Below are 22,407 nucleotides of genomic sequence, written 5' to 3'. Positions count from 1 at the left end.
TTTTTGTTTTTTTTTTTTTTGTTTATTTTGCATAATGGATAGAATTGAAATGGGGAGATGTAAATGTCACTCACATTTCCCGATAGTAAAATGTGAATTAGTGCCGTTTTTTCTGACGCTTTGCTGTTCATTATTGATTTTGTGACTAAACAAGGCGTTGCAACTAATAATCGTTTTGGAATACGTGATTAAGTTACGTTTAGTGACAGGCCGTTATTTAAGGCTCACTTGGACTACTCAGCCCATTGTAATACCACAAGTGTTGAAGTTCTCTTGAGAATGTAGGTTAGGTTAAAGTGGCAGCCCGATTAAATTTCAGACTCACTTAGACTATTCAGTCCATTGTGTGAGAATGTAGAATCTGTAGTCCTAAATTTTTCCATATCTAACCTCCGCCATAGAGAGTAAAACGGTTGGCACTGTCTGCCACAGAGAAAAAATGGACTTTTGTAAAAAAAAGTAGAAGGCGAAGTATTCGTTATATCGTTACTCGCTGTCCGTCCATATAGTCGTTATAGATAAGCCTGTCTTATAAAATAATAATAGGCTTATCTGGCAAGATTTAATAAATTAGAATTATTAGATTTTTTGAGACATTCAATGTCGTTGGCCTGTGGAACTCTTTACCTGTATCGATTCAATTTACTGGCAATGTTAATACATGATTTACAAATTTTCAATTCATTTCCATTCTCGATCAAGCAAATTCTCTTCATTTGTTTTAAAATGTTTATGGTAAAATGTGGTGTCTATATTAATTGTGACACAACCATTCAAATTGAATACATACCAATATTTTTCACATACTGTAGTTTAAAAAGAAATTGTATTTCTGTAGTAGTAGGTAAATGAATAAATAAAAAACGAAAAATACTAATTTGTAAGTGATTCTATGCATTTGAAACTTCAAACTTTAATACAACTCTGGAGGATAAAACCTCAAAAAACGTTTTGGAAAATCTATGCCATATAAATAAAATTGTAAAATTAAGCAATATTCCAAGTATTTTTTCAAGTCTTTTAAAATTTAATAAGTGCGCATTATACGCATCAGTATTAAACTTTTTCTACTGCTATATCTAAAAACAAATTAATAAATCTCGTAATTTTAGGCATATGCGAACATCAGTGCAGCCAACATTATACATTTGATTCAAATGCTTTGCTTAAATAAAAACGTTCAACGGTTTAGAAAAATAAATGTAGATAAATGCAGTAAAACAATACAATTTCAGAATGATTTTAAAGTTTTTTACTCTTCAATTGAATGGGTAATAATTTTTGTTTTAATTTACTTACACAAAAATTGTCTTGACTAGGCTATATTTAATTTTCTTTTCCGAGTTTTTTCTACGCGCCAATTTAAATACGCTTGTGTTTGATCTCAATACAACTCTGTCATTGTTGTATTTTGACATCCATACACAACGAATGTCATCGCAAAACACATTCGTAGAAATTTCCTTCACACACGATAAATACAAGCAAAATATCTCATAATTTTGAAATTTTTTTCAAAATTCATTGGACAAAAATGTGGTAAAACTTGTGAAAATACTTTAATAAGCTGGTGATTAAGTGAAAAGTGTATATTTGCCTGGCGAATACAAAACAGTGGCGCAAATTTTAAGTGGAAAGACTTCTTGGCGTATTTTGGTTGGCACCAGCATTGAGGTCCAATCACGTAGTATAAAATCAGTGTTTATATATTTTGGATGGACATATTAATAAAGTATTTGCTAGTGTTTTCAAGTTGACTTGTAACTAAAGATTACATTTAATGCAACACTTTTGTGTATAAATGGATATAAGCTCTAATATGGGTAAGTTAATGTATGACGTTTGTGTCTTTTTTTACTTTTGAATTGATTATTGAATTTTGGTTGGTAGTTGTGTTTTTGTTGCTGTTGCCTGTACCAGCCAGTAAAGGCAACTGATGATTAGAATCCCTGGACTAGCGAAATGTGTTAACTTTTCCAAGTCCATAACACAAATTTGCTTGAAATGGAATAAGTAGTATCCAGGGAATAGTAATTACTATTTTATTAGCAATCATGGAAAATAATTATGATAAAGGCGGAATGAGGGTCCGGCAACCGTTTTTATGTTAACGGGATTCTCGAGAAATCAAAAATTGTTTCATCATATCTCTAGGGATATGTAAAAACTATTAGCCCAAATACAAGGAAATGTTTTGGAGTAGCCAATTGTTAGGAAAAATGCAGAAAATTTGCTAATATTAATAATTTTTATCATGTTGCCTCCAATTTTTTTTTATTCCCATATCGTGTTGCCTTATTGTATTTCGAGTGTTTTCGGTGTTGCCCCATTGGAAAATTTCCTTTTTCATTGAGCACAAACATTGTATTTTGTAACAATCTGGCCATATTTGGTAAACATATGAGGTGGGATATTTTTGACATTTTCTTTGCATTGGCACATTTGGGGTTAGTTTTACGCAATTACTGCCTGTTTTTCAGAAACTGGGGAGAAAATTAAAAGAATTTTCCTGAAAATCACTTTTAATCGATTAAAAGGTAAAATCCCACTGCAAATTTATTAACCACTACTAGTTTTTCAATGGAGTTTGTGTTATTTTTCAGTTATTGAAGTGAATTTTTTAAAGCTATCAACCAGCATGTCTGCATTATATGCCGCCCGTCACCTAACCGGTGTGACTTCTTCCTTGCTATTGGGAAGATGTTCAGCCATCAGACGTTGTTTAAGTACTGCTCGTCTAGTGAGGGCTGCCCGTGGCTCCCCAGCTGCTGTTATGCATTTGAATAAGCATTTAAATGCTGTCTCATCGTATTCGTCCGGTTACCAACAATATGTTCGTGAATATGCATCCGAAAAGAAGGTTTTCGAACGTACCAAACCCCATTGCAATGTTGGTACTATTGGCCATGTTGATCATGGTAAAACTACTTTGACTGCTGCCATTACTAAGGTCCTGGCCGACAAGCAATTGGCAGAGAGCAAAAAATATAATGAAATCGACAATGCCCCCGAAGAGAAGGCTCGTGGTATTACCATCAATGTTGCCCATGTTGAATATCAAACTGAAAATCGTCATTATGGCCACACTGACTGCCCCGGCCATGCTGATTACATTAAGAACATGATTACTGGTACTGCACAAATGGATGGTGCTATTTTGGTTGTGGCCGCCACTGACGGTGCTATGCCTCAAACCCGGGAGCATTTGTTGTTGGCCAAACAGATTGGCATCAATCACATAGTGGTCTTTATCAATAAAGTGGATGCTGCCGATCAGGAAATGGTTGATTTGGTTGAAATGGAAATTCGTGAATTGCTTTCTGAGATGGGTTACGATGGTGATAATATTCCCGTTATTAAGGGTTCTGCCCTATGTGCCCTGGAGGGCAAAAGTCCCGAAATTGGCTCAGAAGCTATTCTAAAACTTTTGCATGAAGTTGACAATTTCATTCCCACACCAGCTCGTGAGTTGGACAAACCATTCCTTTTGCCTGTGGAAAATGTTTACTCCATTCCCGGACGTGGCACAGTAGTAACTGGCCGTTTGGAACGTGGTGTTGTCAAGAAGGGTAATGAATGTGAATTTGTTGGCTACAATAAGGTAATCAAATCCACTGTTACTGGCGTTGAAATGTTCCATCAAATTTTGGATGAAGCCCAAGCTGGAGATCAATTGGGAGCCTTGGTTAGAGGTGTAAAACGTGATGACATTAAACGTGGTATGGTTATGTGCAAACCAGGCAGCGTCAAAGCTTTGGATCAATTGGAAGCACAAGTCTATATTCTAGCCAAAGAAGAAGGTGGTCGTTCGAAACCTTTCATGTCGTTCATTCAATTACAAATGTTCTCTCGCACTTGGGATTGTGCTGTACAAGTACAAATACCCGACAAAGAGATGGTTATGCCTGGTGAAGACACAAAATTGGTTTTGCGTTTAATACGCCCCATGGTCTTGGAACAAGGACAACGTTTCACATTGCGTGATGGTAATCTTACCTTGGGCACAGGTGTTGTAACCAAAGTCTTGCCTCCTTTGTCTGAATCAGAACGTGCTTCTTTGACAGAGGGCAAGAAAGCTCGCGAAAAGAAATTAGCCGCCAAAAAATAAACTTAGATCATATTTTACATTTAAATATATAAGTTCTTTTTTTTTTAATTTTACTACTTTGTTCTCTTTAAAATAACAATAATTAATATGCATAAAATATTTCACCATTTGTAATTCGCCGATTTTGTTTTGCTAATGAAAAAATCAGCAATCCATATTATGTATTTGTTTATGACCGAAATGGTGTAAATCGTGTGACTTCTCCATTTTGAAAATGCTAAGACCCATATTAATGATGGGACTTGAAAGATACAGTACTATAAGTAAATAAGCTATGATTTGAAAATTGTTATTTTATCCCATATCTTGATTGCTGTGGAATGAAAATTTATTAGAAAAGTATATGGAGAAAATAAATTCTTTAAAAAACCATAATAATACGTGTTTATATGGCTTAAATAGGTAATTTGGAAGGGAAAGTGGAGGAAACTTCTCGTTGGTTAGTATCGATGCTACCAAATTCTATTGAATTTCCTAGATATTGAGAACAAATTTTTTAAAACTGATGAAAAATTGAAACTGTATTCATTGACATTGTTGGGGAATAGATTCTTTTTTTAACTTGAGAAATTAATTGGGGCTGGAAGGACGTTACGAGATATGAGCTAAAAAATATTGAGTCTATTCTGCCAAGTCTAGTACCACCAAGATGTCTGAAGTTTTGGATTATTCGTTTAACTTATATTCGAATTTTCCACTTCATTGATTATCTATTTAAGGTCTATTTTCTATAGAAATAAAATTTTGACAACATTTTCTATAGAAATAAAATTTTGACAAAATTTTCTATAGAAATAAAATTTTGACAAAATTTTCTATAGAAGAAATAAAATTTTGACAAAATTTTCTATAGAAATAAAATTTTGACAAAATTTTCTATAGAAATAAAGTTTTGACAAAATTTTCTATTGAAATAAAATTTCGACAAAATTTTCTATATAAATAAATAAAATTTTGACAAAATTTTCTATTGAAATAAAATTTCGACAAAATTTTCTATAGAAATAAATAAAATTTTGACAAAATCTTCTATAGAAATAAAATTTTGACAAAATTTTCTATAGAAATAAAATTTTGACAAAATTTTCTATAGAAATTAAATTTTGACAAAATTTTTTATAGAAATAAAATTTGGGCAAAATTTTCTATAGAAATATAATTTTGACAAAATTTTCTATAGAAATAAAAAGTTGACTAAATTTCTATAGAAATAAAATTTTGACAAAATTTTCTATAGAAATAAAATTTTGGCAATATTTTCTATAGAAATAAAATTTTCATAATATTTTCTATAGAAACGAAATTTTGACAAAATTTTCTATAGAAAGAAATAAAATTTTGACAAAATTTTCTATAGAAATAAAGTTTTGACAAAATTTTCTATTCAAATTTTCTATAGAAATAAATAAAATTTTGACAAAATCTTCTATAGAAATAAAATTTTGACAAAATTTTCTGTAGAAATAAAATTTTGACAAAATTTTCTATAGAAATAAAATTTTGACAAAATTTTCTGAAGAAATAAAATTTTGACAAAATTTTATGTAGAAATAAAATTTTGACAAAATTTTCTATAGAAATAAAATTTTGACAAAATTTTCTATAGAAATTAAATTTTGACAAAATTTTCTATAAAAATAAAATTTTGAAAAAATTTTCTATAGAAATAAAATGTTGACAAAATTTTCAATGGAAATAAAATTGTGACAAAATTTTCTATAGAAATAAAATTTTGACAAAATTTTCTATAGAAATAAAATTTTGACAAAATTTTCTATAGAAATAAAATTTTGACAAAATTTTCTATAGAAATAAAATTTTGACAAAATTTTCTATAGAAATAAAATTTTGACAAAATTTTCTATAGAAATTAAATTTTGACAAAATTTTCTATAGAAATTAAATTTTGGCAAAATTTTCTATAGAAATAAAATTTTGACAAAATTTTCTATAGAAATAAATTTTTGACAAAATTTTCTATAGAAATAAAATGTTGACTAAATTTCTATAGAAAATATAGAAAAATAAAATGTTTACTAAATTTTCTATAAAAATAAAATTTTGACAATATTTTCTATTGAAATAAAATTTCGACCAAATGTTCTATAGAAAGAAATAAAATTTTGACAAAATTTTCTATAGAAAGAAATAAAATTTTGACAAAATTTTCTTAGAAAGAAATAAAATTTTGACAAAATTTTCTATAGAAATAAAGTTTTGACAAAATTTTCTATTCAAATTTTCTATAGAAATAAATAAAATTTTGAGAAAATCTTCTATAGAAATAAAATTTTTAGAAAATCTTCTATAGAAAAAAATTTTGACAAAATTTTCTATAGAAATAAAATTTTGACAAAATTTTCTATAGAAATAAAATTTTGACAAAATTTTCTATAAAAATAAAATTTTGAAAAAATTTTCTATAGAAATAAAATGTTGATAAAATTTTCTATGGAAATAAAATTTTGACAAAATTTTCTATAGAAATAAAATTGTGACAAAATTTTCTATAGAAATAAAATGTTGACTAAATTTCTATAGAAAATATAGAAAAATAAAATGTTCACTTAATTTTCTATAAAAATAAAATTTTGACAATATTTTCTATAGAAATAAAATTTTGACAATATTTTCTATAGAAATAAAATTTTGACAAAATTTTCTATAGAAATAAAATTTTGACAAAATTTTCTATAGAAATAAAATTTTGACAAAATTTTCTATAAAAATAAAATTTTGAAAAAATTTTCTATAGAAATAAAATGTTGATAAAATTTTCTATGGAAATAAAATGTTGACAAAATTTTCTATAGAAGAAATAAAATTTTGACAAAATTTTCTATAGAAATAAAATTTTGACAAAATTTTCTATAGAAATAAAGTTTTGACAAAATTTTCTATTGAAATAAAATTTCGACAAAATTTTCTATATAAATAAATAAAATTTTGACAAAATTTTCTATTGAAATAAAATTTCGACAAAATTTTCTATAGAAATAAATAAAATTTTGACAAAATCTTCTATAGAAATAAAATTTTGACAAAATTTTCTATAGAAATAAAATTTTGACAAAATTTTCTATAGAAATTAAATTTTGACAAAATTTTTTATAGAAATAAAATTTGGGCAAAATTTTCTATAGAAATATAATTTTGACAAAATTTTCTATAGAAATAAAAAGTTGACTAAATTTCTATAGAAATAAAATTTTGACAAAATTTTCTATAGAAATAAAATTTTGGCAATATTTTCTATAGAAATAAAATTTTCATAATATTTTCTATAGAAACGAAATTTTGACAAAATTTTCTATAGAAAGAAATAAAATTTTGACAAAATTTTCTATAGAAATAAAGTTTTGACAAAATTTTCTATTCAAATTTTCTATAGAAATAAATAAAATTTTGACAAAATCTTCTATAGAAATAAAATTTTGACAAAATTTTCTGTAGAAATAAAATTTTGACAAAATTTTCTATAGAAATAAAATTTTGACAAAATTTTCTGAAGAAATAAAATTTTGACAAAATTTTATGTAGAAATAAAATTTTGACAAAATTTTCTATAGAAATAAAATTTTGACAAAATTTTCTATAGAAATTAAATTTTGACAAAATTTTCTATAAAAATAAAATTTTGAAAAAATTTTCTATAGAAATAAAATGTTGACAAAATTTTCAATGGAAATAAAATTGTGACAAAATTTTCTATAGAAATAAAATTTTGACAAAATTTTCTATAGAAATAAAATTTTGACAAAATTTTCTATAGAAATAAAATTTTGACAAAATTTTCTATAGAAATAAAATTTTGACAAAATTTTCTATAGAAATAAAATTTTGACAAAATTTTCTATAGAAATTAAATTTTGACAAAATTTTCTATAGAAATTAAATTTTGGCAAAATTTTCTATAGAAATAAAATTTTGACAAAATTTTCTATAGAAATAAATTTTTGACAAAATTTTCTATAGAAATAAAATGTTGACTAAATTTCTATAGAAAATATAGAAAAATAAAATGTTTACTAAATTTTCTATAAAAATAAAATTTTGACAATATTTTCTATTGAAATAAAATTTCGACCAAATGTTCTATAGAAAGAAATAAAATTTTGACAAAATTTTCTATAGAAAGAAATAAAATTTTGACAAAATTTTCTTAGAAAGAAATAAAATTTTGACAAAATTTTCTATAGAAATAAAGTTTTGACAAAATTTTCTATTCAAATTTTCTATAGAAATAAATAAAATTTTGAGAAAATCTTCTATAGAAATAAAATTTTGAGAAAATCTTCTATAGAAAAAAATTTTGACAAAATTTTCTATAGAAATAAAATTTTGACAAAATTTTCTATAGAAATAAAATTTTGACAAAATTTTCTATAAAAATAAAATTTTGAAAAAATTTTCTATAGAAATAAAATGTTGATAAAATTTTCTATGGAAATAAAATTTTGACAAAATTTTCTATAGAAATAAAATTGTGACAAAATTTTCTATAGAAATAAAATGTTGACTAAATTTCTATAGAAAATATAGAAAAATAAAATGTTCACTTAATTTTCTATAAAAATAAAATTTTGACAATATTTTCTATAGAAATAAAATTTTGACAATATTTTCTATAGAAATAAAATTTTGACAAAATTTTCTATAGAAATAAAATTGTGACAAAATTTTCTATAGAAATAAAATGTTGACTAAATTTCTATAGAAAATATAGAAAAATAAAATGTTCACTTAATTTTCTATAAAAATAAAATTTTGACAATATTTTCTATAGAAATAAAATTTTGACAATATTTTCTATAGAAATAAAATTTTGACAAAATTTTCTATAGAAATAAAATTTTGACAAATTTTCTATACACACAAAAAATTTTTTTTTGATTTCAATCACGAAAATCGCGGATTCAATCATTTTTTTAATTGAAATGTCTTCAATCACGAAAATGATAGTATCAATCACCCATTTTGATTGAAAACCAACACAATTTTCAATTAAAAATTTAATTGACTTTTGTCACGGAATCAATTAATTGTGTGATTGAATCAATTAAAAACGTGATTGATTTTTAACATAAAATTCAATCACAGTTTTAATTGATTCAATTAAAATTTTAATTAATTTCGCGACAAAAATCAATCAACTATTTGATTCATTCAATTAAATAATTAATTGATATTGGCTATAAATTTCGGTCAAAAAATTTATATATTGCGACCCCAAAATCGTATTTAGTTTTATTTGAAATAAAATAAAATATGTATTTCTTATAAAACATATTCAATATTTTATTATTTTTTGAATTATGCAATAGACAAATAAATTTGGTTCTTGTCATTTGTGTTTTGTTCTAACATAACTTACAAATACAATTACTATCAATAACAACTATAGGGTGAAAAAATAAATTATATAAATCATTATCTTCCTTATAATAATAACCATGTTAGCATGTTCCTTCTAATATGTAGATGCGCCTAGATTTCCAATAATTCAGCAGCCTGTAAGCTAAATTAGAATAATTTGAATTTAATTTTGTTCAATTAAAAGTTAATTTTGTTCAACATTACCTGCATAGAATATCAAGTTCAATTCTTAGTTCCAGGTTACAGATTTATAATCTTCTTTTGCAGTTGTAGTCTTTTAGCATAAAAATGTGTATTAAGGAGCTCGGTAATTTAATTTTAGTAACAATTCCTTTCCAAAATCCACACATTGAAATCGTCTATTAAAATTTGAACCAATGAAAGACAAAAAATAATGGGAAAACAATGTAGTATTTGGTATTATATTGATGATACTTTGTAAATTCTGGAAATAGAAAAAAATATAAATGGAAAATACATATTTTTATTATTTTCGGATATTTTTCATATTTTTAAATCCAAAAGAAAGAACTTTTTTTTACCATTACATAATTCAGCTCATTAGTTTATATATCAGATATACTGCTTTATATATCAGATATACTGCTCTCTACTTGGGTTCAAACTGAAAAAGGCAGGTAAAGCAAAACTGCAATTTAATGCCAACGCCACTTCCCAACTTCAAGGTGAATCTTCCAACAAACCCATACCGCTCTTGGTTTTAAGAAAATTAGGAGTGAAAAAAATTATAATTTTAAAAGATCAAGACGTGGGTACCGTCTTGATCTTTTAAAATTATATATATTTTTTTTGTTGCAAACATATTCTTATATATTTGATAAAATGATGGAGTTGATGGGATTGATTGGTCAATTTCACAAAATAAAATTGGTCACTAAAAGAAATGAATAAAAAAATATATTATTTTAGTTCGTTTAATGTAAACAGGCTTCAATGGAAACCCGTATTCACATTTCACAATTTCTTACCTTCAATAAACGTAGATTTTTTCCATTTTTACAATACCACAAAACACAAACACAGGTAATTTCAAATGCGTTCTCTCATATATTTTTTCAAACCTTTAGCACGTGGCCATTTGTTGTTGCACACTTTATTTATTTCAACCCTTTGCTATGATTTGTTGTTGCGTTCAAAATATTTATGTACACATTTTCAATGCAGCAGACAGAATGTCGCCAATCATGTTTTTCAATTTACGCGAAAAACAAAAACCCAACCGTTCGTTACAAGTTACTTCTACAGACTGATCTCTCCATCATACATTGTTGAATAAATACCCATTCTCTTGTTCTCTTTTCGCTCTTTCCATTGCTCAAAATTATTCAATTTCAATCACAAAGGTGATTGGATCAATCACATGTGTAATTGGAAACGGAAAAAATTTCAATCACGTTTGTAATTGAAAATTATTTCCGAATTGATTAACAAATTGATTGAATCAATTAATATTTTAATTGGAAACGTTACAAATATCAATCATTTTTTTAATTGGGTTTTATTCGGATTTGATTAAATAATTAATTGAATCAATTAACATATTAGTTGAATCCGTTTCCAAATTCAATTAAGTGTTTAATTGAAAAAATGTTGGTGATAATTTTTTGTGTGTAGAAATAGAATTTTTACAAATTTTCTATAGAAATACAATTTTGACAAAATTTTCTATAGAAATGAAATTTTCACAATATTTTCTATAGAAATGAAATTTTGAAAAATAATTTTTTTTGTTTGGTAAGTTTTTGGTAAAATTTTCTTCAAATTTGGTTAGATTATTTTTGGCTCGAATGGCAACCGTGATCAGACCCGGCCCTGAGCGTTATTGTTAAAGACACCATGTGTCTATATCGTTTTTTCATTTTTTGGCAATGAAAGTAATTGAAGACTGACTACAGAAATGATCCTGTGAAGTATAGTCTTCTTCTGGGTGTTGCAAACATATGCGCTAACTTATACCCTTTTCCGCAGACTGGTCCAAGACATAAAAACACTGTATGTTAACCTGTCATAAATACAATTTCTCTTAGCTACATAAAAAATAAAAAAAAAAAACTATTTTATTTATTTAAGCCTCTTCACTTCATGCTTCTTTTCAGATTCCCTTGACGACACATCATCTTTGCCGGAACTTAGTTTTGATGATTTTCTCGACTCTTCACCATTAAAAAAAAATGGAAATTCTATCGAAGACGATGATTCTTTGGAATGTGATAACGATAGTCAAGATTTCGAAGATGATACCCTTAATACACCGGGACCAAAGAAAACACGTATTGTTACTAAGAACCTAAATAGTGGTATAGCCACTAGCAAATCGACCACTTTGTCGGTTCGATCAAATCCCATTAAGACTACTTTTGTAAAAAATAATACAAGTACTACCACCACTACTGGCAGTACCCATACATCGGCCCCAGTACTATTAAATACGAAAAATATTTTACCCAAAATGTCCACCCATGTAACTAATACTTCGATTAAAATAACACCTAAAACTGTTGTCACAACTGCGCCTAGTAGTAGTGCGGGCTCAAATATTTCTATGAGTGGCAAAACCGCTGTACGAACATCATCGGGTCAGGTGATATACATTCAAAAGAATGCTGGAACATTAAGTTCTACATCGTCTGCAAACCCCATTAAAACCAGTGGAAATGTTGCAATTATTAAGCAATCCCAGCAGCAATACCAAATGGGAAACCCAAATACTAGTGGAACAGTAACAATGAACACCAATACCAATGCCGCTACTACTAGTAAGCCTGTAACCATTAAAGTTGTACGTAGTTCGGATGGAAGTTTCGTACCGTTGAAATCCTCGACTTCGGCGGGAGCTAATATTAAAAATACCACTCTCACTTTGTCGCCTAATACCATGGGAGGGAAAAAAATAATTACAACAACGGGAGGTCAAGTTGTTATAAAAAGTGCCAATACATCGTCATCAGTTGTATCCAGTCCGAATGTCACAGGTCTAAAGACGGTGCTTAAGCCCACAACATCAGTAACTTCTTCAGGAGATATTGCGGCAAAACCGAATACACCCAAATCCATTGTAGTACAAAGCAGTTCGGGAAAACAAATATTGGTAGCGAATTCAAATTTCGTAAAATTGTCTCCGCAAACTCAAATACCAGCCAGTGCTAGTGAACCTGTGGTCTCAACCTCTACTGGTAATTCTGCATCAACTGGGAAAATTCAGGCCATACAATTGCCCAACAAACCAGGAGTACAATATGTAAGGGTGGTTACAACTTCTTCGTCAAAAACTATAGGGCAAGTTCTCAAGTCCGTAACAGTGAGCTCTGCAGCAGCAACATCTATGACAAGTTCGACGAAGACAACTATGGTAACCTCTGTGGCATCGTCTTCAGCCACACCTAGTACATTGGCATCTTCCACTGCTCCGGTGAAAATATTAAATAATTTACCCCAAAAGTTTACGGTGGTACAAAAAGGTGGAGGTACAAAGGTAGTACTTACACAGAAAAAGGATGGAAATGGCTTGGAATATTCTCCTGTGGCATCCAAGGTACAAAAGACAATGGTCACTATGCCCATTTTAAAAACCATAAAAGATGAGACGGGTAAAGTGCAACCACACACGTTGGTAAAAACTCCTCATAGCTCTACGACAACCCTTGTCCCATCTTCTATTGCTAGTGGCCAGAATTTGGTAAGGAAGCATAAAATTTCGGAAATCAATACGGAATTAAAACGAATGACTTCGGCAACTGATAACGATGATGGTGGACCTCCAGACATTAAAAAGGCTATGTCCAACAATCGTTTAGTGGTGATATCAAGTAGTGGTCCCACAATTCTGAATAGTGGTGTACAACATCAGCAGGGCCGTGTAAAAATGATTGTAACCAATACATCCTCGAGTGGAGTAACAATGGTGCAGGGCACCAAGACGATTGTAACGCCATCAACCTCTTCAGCATATACATCGGCATCAAACTCAAACTCTATTGCATCGGGCAATAAATTGTATACCATTCTAAAACCTTCTGGTCAACAAAATCCAGGTAAATATTACAGTGTTTTGAAAGCGAGCACGGGCGCCACGACAGCAGCAAGTCAAGCAACGTTTGTGACATCATCATCTACCCCTACACAATCAACAGCATCATCATCATCTTCAAATGGTGGTAGTCAGAAACCTTTGTTGAACAAACAATCCCTGATACAACAACAGCAAAAAATTTTCCATTTAAAGCAATTGCAAAAACCTAAACCACTACAAACCGCAACATCCATAGTTGTTAAATCATCGTCGTCAACATTTTACCAAGTTAAAATTAAAGAAGAGCCAGTAGAACATCTTGATATATCGTCTGAAAAGCAAACTGCATCGTCATCTTCGGCATTACAATCTCTGGGTGCAGCTGAACTGCAAGATGATCCAAATAAAATTGATTTGGTAGCGGGTGTACGTCGCAAGCATTGTAATTGCAGCAAATCACAATGTCTAAAATTGTATTGTGATTGTTTTGCCAATGGTGAATTTTGCCAGGATTGTACATGCAAGGATTGCTTTAATAATTTGGAAAATGAAGATGAACGTCAAAGGGCCATCAGAAGTTGTTTGGAAAGAAATCCCAGTGCTTTTAAGTGAGTATAAAATATGAAATAAAATGTAAAATTTTAGAGGCTTAAGAAGCTACCCTATACCAGGGATGGAAACATACATTTTTTAAGAAAGTACAAAAAAGGTATTTTTTGAGCGAAAAAAGTACGTTTTACTAAATTTCAACAAAAATTCCATTGGAAGATTATAGTCAAAATATTGGTTGTCAACTCCTCAATTTTAAATATTTTTTTTTAAGATTACCGTAGTTTGTAACCACGGTTGCTACAGTTGGTAGAATTCTACTGTTTGGTAGATTGGAACTTCATAAGAGACTATTATATTTTGACAAAATTTTCTATAGAAATAAAATGTTGACAAAATTTTCATCAGATATAAAATTTTGACAACATTTTCTATAGAAATAAAATTTTAAAAAAATTTCAACCAAAATAAAATTTTGAAAAAAATTTCTATAGAAATAAAAATTTGACAAAAATTTCTATAGAAATAAAATTTTGACAAAATTTTCATTAGAAATAAAATTTAGACAAAAATTTCTATAGAAATACAATTTTGACAAAATTTTCTATAGAAATAAAATAAAATTTGACTAAATTTTCCAAAAAAAAAAAAGATTGGTACTTCATAAGAGAAGATTATATTTTGACAAAATTTTCTATAGAAATATAATTTTTGCAAAAAATTCTATAGAAATAAATTTTGACAAAATTTTCTATCGAAATAAAATGTTGACAAAATTTTCATCAGAAATAAAATTTTGACAAAATTTTCATCAGAAATAAAATTTTAACAAAATTTTCATCAGAAATAAAATTTTGACAACATTTTCTATATAAATAAAATTTTTACAAAATTTTCTACCGAAATAAAATGTTGACAAAATTTTCATCAGTAATAAAATTTTGACAACATTTTCTATAGAAATAAAATTTTAAAAAAATTTCAACCAAAATAAAATTTTGACAAAATTTTCTATGGAAATAAAATTTTGACAAAATTTTCATTAGAAATAAAATTTAGACAAACATTTCTATAGAAATACAATTTTGACAAAATTTTCTATAGAAATAAAATTTGACTAAATTTTCCAAAAAAAAAGAAAAAAAAGATTGGTACCTTCATAAGAGAATATTATATTTTGACAAAATTTTCTATAGAAATAAAATTTTTGGCAAAAAATTCTATAGAAATAAATTTTGAAAAAATTTTCTACGGAAATTTTTACAAAATTTTCATCAGCAATAAAATTTTGACAACATTTTCTATAGAAATAAAATTTTCAAAAAAATTCAACCAAAATAAAATTTTGGCAAAAATTTCTATAGAAATAAAACTTTGACAAAAATTTCTATAGAAATAAAATAAAATTTGACTAAATTTTCCAAAAGAAAAACATTTTCACAAAATTTTCTGTAGAAATAAAATTTTGATAAAACTTTCGGAAGAAATAAATTTTTGCAAAATATACTTTTTTGGTAGTCTTTGGTAAGATTTTCTCCAAACGTTGGAAGATTATTTTTGTCTCAAGTTTCAACTCTGACTATAATAGTTCGCATTATTTTAGTACGCGATCGATAACTTTTATCTAGAAAGTGTTCGTGTGGAAGCGTAATATTGAAGCACATGTATTTTTCGACTAAAACATTCTTGAAATTCAAGAAAATCGTGTTTCTTCCGGCTTGTATATTTTATCAAATTTGTAAAAGACTATTAGCAAATCAGTCTTTCTCAAAATATTAAAATATTTTGTCAAAACTATTATATCATAAATCTGATATCGGCTCAAAAATGTCTACACAAAAGGTACTAAATCATTCGCGGGGGTACTACGGTACTGACCAGGGTGGAAAAGTATTGAAAAAAGTACTATAGTACTGCATTTTCCATCCCTGCCCTATACGAAAAGATTTAATGTTGACCACAATCGATTAATCGAGTTTCGATAGTTCGAAAATTTTGAGTTATCAACTTTTTGTCAAAAAAAAAAAAAAAACAAATTAAAGTCAACTGTTTGTTATTTTCAAATTCGAACTTTTCTTTTTTTTAGAATATAGACAGACTTAAATAGAATTTTCAGCTTTAATTTTGCGAAAATTGTATAATTGACATTTGATTGTAATTAAAATCGAAATTTCGACATTAAATGGAAAAGGAATTTGGTTTAAATCTTTTTATGCTGACCACTCAAGAAAAAGTCGAAAAATCCTAAACTTTTCAATAATCTCAAAATTCGATATTTGGATTTTTTAGATCCCTATTTCAAGAAGATTATCCATTGATGAAATTTTTTTTTCTCTTTTTTTTTAATTTCATATAGACCAAAAATTACATCATCCAGCGATCAAGGAGATATGCGTTTACATAATAAAGGATGTAACTGCAAGCGATCTGGATGCTTGAAAAATTATTGTGAATGCTATGAAGCTAAAATACCCTGCAGTTCTAACTGTAAATGTGTGGGTAAGTACAGGATTAAAAATTAAAAAGAAAATGTAATTTTGACACTACTAACATTTCTCTTCTCTACATATATCAAGGTTGTCGCAATGTTGAAGATCGTCCCGATTTGGATATGGATCCTGTGGATTCCAAACTTATGGCTACAATAGCTAATGCTTCAGCTAGTGGTTCTCAAAAACGTAGCTATGACAAAAGAGATTCAATCGGCAATGCGGTCATCAAAAGTGAAAAACTTACTAAAGATAGCATCAAACAGGAGTACGGTGATATGGATGTGGATAACAATGATATGACAGGGCTTGAGAAGCCACAATGCAATTTCATAACTCCCGAAGTGGTTGATGCTACCATTCAGTGTATGATTACCCAGGCTGATGAGTGTCAAAAGAATGGCTTATCAAATCTGGAAATGGAAAAAATGGTTATGGAAGAACTGGGTAGATGTCTGGTAGAGATAATTGATTTTTCCATACGAAATGCTGATAATAGTTATACACAGGATTAGAAAATATAACATATGAATTAGTAGTTATTGCAGTTTGTAGATTGTTAATGCTTTACATTTTTTTAAATAACATGTATATCTATGTATCTAATAGGTCCTTGTTGTAGCTTAGATGTGTAATGTAAACACAAGAATTAATTTTAATAAAATATTAACTAGAAATCTACAAAAAAAATCATTGATACACACACCTATACAAACATAATTATTAATATAAAAAAATTAACAAAATCATTGTAAATAACAAATTCTTACAAACATTTACGAATTAACAAGAAAGAAAACTTTCTTAAAAAAACTCACTCGTCATTATCATAAAGAAAAAGAGGAAACTTTTTGAAAGTTTAATATTTTATTCTCTAAGAATTATTATTATTATTATTTTTTTCTATATACATATAATTTGCAATTTTGTTAGAGAATATTTTACGACATATATTTCTAGTTTTATGTTATCTATATTTTTCAAAAAATTTACAATTGCCCATTTATATATTTCTCCCACCATAAAAGTTCATCAATACTTCAAGTAGACTAAGATCCGTTTAAGAGAGTTTTTATTTGCAAATGTACATATTTTTTAGAATATGGTTATTAAAAATAATAAATCGATATATACAAATAAAATTAATATTGAATTATTAATGGGGATAATAATTCAATGTGCGGGTATACGGTAGTTAAAGCTGTCTGCCGGGTGTCACTATAATTATTGGAAAAATCGTTATGCAAACTCTTCAGCCGGCCTTAACTTAAGAAGAAGGTAGTGCAGCGGTACTCCTTTTTTGATTGAATCCTATCAATAGAACAGAAGGGCGAAATGCCTGACTCGTGAAGGTTATTGTTATGATAGATGAATGATACCGAAATTTCTGGAGTGTAGAAATTCCTTTCGAAACCCCATAATCAAACCAAGACAATGTTGGTATTTATAATGGATCTCACGATAAGGAATCCTATTGAAAACTTCACACCATTTAGGCCCACGTGGCTTGTTGTATGTTCCCAGCACTATCACAAAAAAATGACGTTTCATTAGTGCCCATTTAGGCATAATTTTCCTAATGAAGACTGGAAAGACAAGTGATGCGATTCCGATTCTGACATCTTTCTTGATGAAGAGCAAAAAATAAGTAGTGGATAACATAGCAGATCTCAACCCAGATGCTCAAGATTCCTATGTATTTTTCTTGAAATTTGACTCTTCAACTAATCGACATTTTGTCCCCGAAAGTCCCTAATTCACTTTTCCGTTTGGTATAGCAGATGACTACTGTTAAACACACACTTGCACCAAAAAGGAATACCATTGATGGTGGGTGAACTTCCACTTATAAATGAGTGCTGCTCGATTCTAGATTAATCTCAATCATATGGCATCTTTTTAGTCCGATCGTGGAATCATATTATGTGTGAAACCACGTAGAGACCCCACCTGAAAATATTTTTGGTGTTCACCCTACACTGGAAATGTGTTGCAAGGAGACCATACTGAACTTTATATCGCTATGGCTCTTTTTGGGAGCCACCGTGGTACAATGGTTAGCATGCCCGCCTTGCATACGCAAGTTCGTGGGTTCGATTCCTGCTTCGACCGAACACCAAAAATTTTTCAGCAGTGGATTATCCCACTTCAGTAATACTGGTGACATTTCTGAGGGGTTCAAAGCTTCAAAGCTGGTTTCACTGCGATGTGGATCGCCGTTCGGACTCGGCTATAAAAAGGAGGTCCCTTGTCATTGAGCTTAAAATGGAATCGGGCAGCACTCAGTGATAAGAGAGAAGTTCACCACTGTGGTATCACAATGGACTGAATAGTCTAAGTGAGCCTGATACATGGGGCTGCCACCTAACCTAACCTATGGCTCGGTTCCGGAGAAGAAAATCGAAATGTCGAAATTTGGGAGACAATTGGAATTAATACTGAACATCGGACCCATTGGTGTAAAGGTAAAAATAGAAGCAGCCATAGCGATGACTATAACGACTAACGATGATTATACGAAGGGTCCGAGGTAAGAATTAAGACCCACCATCAGGGAATATTGCGGAAAAGAGGAGTAGGTACTACTGAGTAAAAATGAATTCATAGCTGGAAAGCCGAGAAAATTCTGAGTGTCGAGTGCATAAAAAGGACAAGGGACACGAGGTCCGAAGGAAAACCATATTTGATTATTAAGATAGGATATGGATATTAAGGTGGATAGTGGAGGAAGTGTTGGTTCTGTATACCAAAAAGACAAGGCACACCATATCCGACTACTAGGATAGAACATGAATGGGTGAGAGAAAGGCTTGGGAGTTTGTGTGATGTATCCAGACACCAAGATTATTTTTATACCCTGCGCCACACTGGGGAGCTGTGCTATTATAAGTTAGTGAATATGTTTTTCAACACCCAGAAGGAGGCGAGATAGACATATGGTGTCTTTGACAATATTGCTCAGGATCAGTCCCTGAGTCGATATAGCCATTTCCGTCTGTCCGGCTATCCGCCTGGCTGTGAAAACATTTTTTATATCCTGTGCCACACTGTGGACAATGGTATCATAAGTTAGAGCATATGCTTGCATCACCCAGAAGGAGGCGAGATAGACATATGATGTCTTTGACAATATTGCTCAGTATTGGTCCCTAAATCGATATAGCCACGTCCGTCTGTCTGTGAACACATTTTTGTAATCAAAGCCCAGGTAGCACTATTAGTCCAATCGACTTCAAACTTGGCACAAGTTTCTGTTTCAGAATAGAACCCTATTGATTTTAGAAGAAATCGGTTTAGATTTAGATATAGCGCGCATATATATTTTTCGCCCGATTTACACTATTATGACCACAGAGGCCAAAGTTGTACATTCATTTACGTGAAATTTTGCAAAGGGAGTTGAATTGCCATTCTTTTTATGCTCGCTAAATTTAGTTGAAATCGGTTCAGATTTAGCAATATCTCCCATATATATATATTTTTTTCGCCCTATTTACACTCATATAACCACAGAGACCAAAGTTTTACGCCGATTTTATACAGGGAGCAGAATTAAGGTTGTAGATATGCATGCCAATTTTGCTTGAAATCCGTTCAGATTTAGATATAGCTCCCATATACATATATCTTTCAACCGATATCTACTAATATGGCCCAGAAGCCAGAAATTCAGCCGGTTTGTTTTTTAATTTTGAACAAGGAGTGCAATTGATAGGGTCGTAAAGTTAGCCGAATTTGGTTGAAATCGGTTGAGATTTGGATATAGCTCTCATATATATCTTTCGCCCGATAAGCACTGATATGGCCCAGAAGAAGTTTTGCCCTGATTTGCTTTAAGTTTTGCACAGGGAGTATAATTAATATTGTAACTATGCATGCCAATTTTGATTAAAATCGGTTCAGATTTAAATATAGCCCCCACATATATATGCTTTTCTGATTTCGGAAATATGGGCAAAATACTAACATTTGCCTTGTAAAATCGCCATTGCTGCTAAGTCAAAAACTTGTAAAAATTACTTAAATTTTCCTAAACTTCTAATACATATCTATCGACCGATAAATCATAAATACAGTTTTGCGAAGTTGCCTAAAAATTGCTTCAGATTTAAAAGTTTCCCATATTTTTTTACTAACATTGTGTTTCTAACCTCCAATATTTGCCTTTGACATTTTGAATATTTGAATTTTTTCAACATAGGAGGTCATGAAAAAGCAATTGTCATCTGTCATAGACCATATTTACTACACGGCTCTGTAAAAAATTAATTCTGCAATTAATTTTGAATGCAGACCAAATATGGCTTTCAGCGGAAAACGAAAACCACGTACATATCTAAAAGGATGCAATTGTAAACGATCGGGGTGCTTGAAAAATTATTGCGAATGTTATGCATCAAAAAAATTGTGTTGTTCCATGTGCAAATGTTTTGGTAAGAGTGAAAATGGGAAAAAAATAAGATTTATAATCACTTTTGTCCACCTTGCAGGATGTCGCAATGTTGACTTGGACATGGATCCAATCAATCCACTATTTTTGAATTCTCTTACCACTGAATCGGCTAAGGCATCCAATGACAATCAATTACTTAGTTATGATAATCTTCAGATCCGTAACGGAATGGAAGAAGTTTATACCAAATTTGAATATGGTATCCAAAATGTGGCAGATAGCAGCTCGATAATGGTCCCTAATATACAATACAATTCCATAACTTCTGATGATATCAATAACATTTTCCAGTATGTTATGACTCAGGTAGATGGGGGTGAAAAAAATAGTTTAGCCGTTTACCAGAGAGGATGTAATTGCAAAAAATCCGGATGTTTGAAATACTATTGTGACTGCTATGCAGCTAAAACTAAATGCTCTTCCAATTGTAAGTGTTTAGGTAAGTAAAGAATATGATCTTTTTGTAATCAGCTATGCTAGGGAGTCAGGGTAATTTCATCACATTCTTTCTCCTTTCAGGCTGTCAAAATATTGATATAAAACTTGTTCCAGCCAACTCCGAATTGATGACGTCTATTGCTTGTGCTCCAATTATAATCAGCAATGAAAATCAACCAGCTAATTATGATATATCGCCAAATAATTTTGAAGGCAGTCGCCTCAATGAAGTTATAGAAATTGTCAAAGATGAAAACCAATTTGAAAATGTTATAGATATATCGGAGAATAGGATGACCATGGCCGAGAGCCAGGAATGTAATGTAATAACTCTAGGAGTGGTTAATACAGCCGTCGAATGTATGATCACTCAAGCCATTGAATGCGAAAAGAATGGCTTAACAAATGTGGAAATGCAAAAGATGGTTTTGCAAGAATTCGGTAAATGTTTAGTGGAAGTTATTGATTTTTCCATGCGCAATATGGATATTGACTATACACAGGATTAATAGAGAATACTGACTCCAAACTGATTGATGTAAACAAATATTTATGTTAAAATCAAGTCTTTCATTAAAAGTATTCCAAAATAGCTGTGACCTCGATTTTTTTTCAGCAGTAAAAAACAGCTGATTTCATATAAAAAAGAATTTCTTTGAGTGTATGCCTTGAAGTTTTTTTAGAATTGGAAAATTGATATTTTTTCGAAATGTGTTTTACCATTTTTTTGGATATTCAATATTTAGAAGCATTAGGTTAATAAATGACATTAAACATTAATAACCACTTAAGGCTCACAATCATGAAGTCATGGGGGGAGGATGAGGGTACTACATTTCTATTATAGGGCCTTTGTTTGGGTTGATATAATATTAGAGGAAATGTTAAAAAAATGGTAGACTCAAAGAAATTTTGTTTTTTTTTTATTGATACTCTCCTTTTGTGGAATAAATCATGGAAGAGA

The 22,407-nt window shown here is 29.5% G+C and overlaps 3 protein-coding genes, 1 long non-coding RNA gene and 1 pseudogene across 5 annotated transcripts; 3 read left to right on the top strand and 2 right to left on the bottom strand.

Annotated features, from left to right (window-relative positions):
* The first annotated feature begins 1,443 nt into the window (after window positions 1-1,443).
* On the top strand, window positions 1,444-17,242 carry mip120 (Myb-interacting protein 120). Its single transcript, XM_075313606.1, has 4 exons — window positions 1,444-1,823; window positions 11,602-14,122; window positions 16,420-16,562; window positions 16,640-17,242. Exons 1-4 carry the CDS (start codon window positions 1,802-1,804, stop codon window positions 17,065-17,067), a joined length of 3,114 nt encoding a protein of 1,037 aa, XP_075169721.1. The 5' UTR covers window positions 1,444-1,801; the 3' UTR covers window positions 17,068-17,242.
* On the top strand, window positions 2,398-4,486 carry mEFTu1 (mitochondrial translation elongation factor Tu 1). Its single transcript, XM_075313607.1, has 2 exons — window positions 2,398-2,537; window positions 2,604-4,486. Exon 2 carries the CDS (start codon window positions 2,639-2,641, stop codon window positions 4,106-4,108), a length of 1,470 nt encoding a protein of 489 aa, XP_075169722.1. The 5' UTR covers window positions 2,398-2,537; window positions 2,604-2,638; the 3' UTR covers window positions 4,109-4,486.
* LOC142241776 (uncharacterized) lies at window positions 9,380-9,765 on the bottom strand. Its single transcript, XR_012723804.1, has 2 exons — window positions 9,689-9,765; window positions 9,380-9,626 (listed from the first exon to the last, which is right to left on the bottom strand). It is a non-coding gene; the product is annotated as an uncharacterized LOC142241776 (long non-coding RNA).
* LOC142242154 (small nucleolar RNA U3) lies at window positions 11,336-11,425 on the bottom strand (annotated as a pseudogene).
* A 3,525-nt stretch (window positions 17,243-20,767) lies between the features above and the next one.
* Window positions 20,768-22,016, top strand: tomb (tombola). Of its 2 annotated transcripts, none has more exons than XM_075310924.1 (3): window positions 20,768-20,985; window positions 21,043-21,432; window positions 21,525-22,016. In XM_075310924.1, the coding sequence occupies exons 1-3, from the start codon at window positions 20,853-20,855 to the stop codon at window positions 21,950-21,952; spliced, it is 951 nt and encodes a 316-aa protein (XP_075167039.1). In that variant the 5' UTR covers window positions 20,768-20,852; the 3' UTR covers window positions 21,953-22,016. The 2 variants fall into 2 exon arrangements, with proteins under 2 accessions (XP_075167039.1, XP_075167038.1); XM_075310923.1 differs by having other exon boundaries at window positions 21,043-21,444.
* Window positions 22,017-22,407: the final 391 nt, after the last annotated feature.

This window comes from Haematobia irritans, chromosome 5 (assembly GCF_050003625.1).
Source record: "Haematobia irritans isolate KBUSLIRL chromosome 5, ASM5000362v1, whole genome shotgun sequence".
NCBI lineage: Eukaryota > Metazoa > Arthropoda > Insecta > Diptera > Muscidae > Haematobia > Haematobia irritans.
This window is presented reverse-complemented; position numbering and strand designations above follow the sequence as displayed.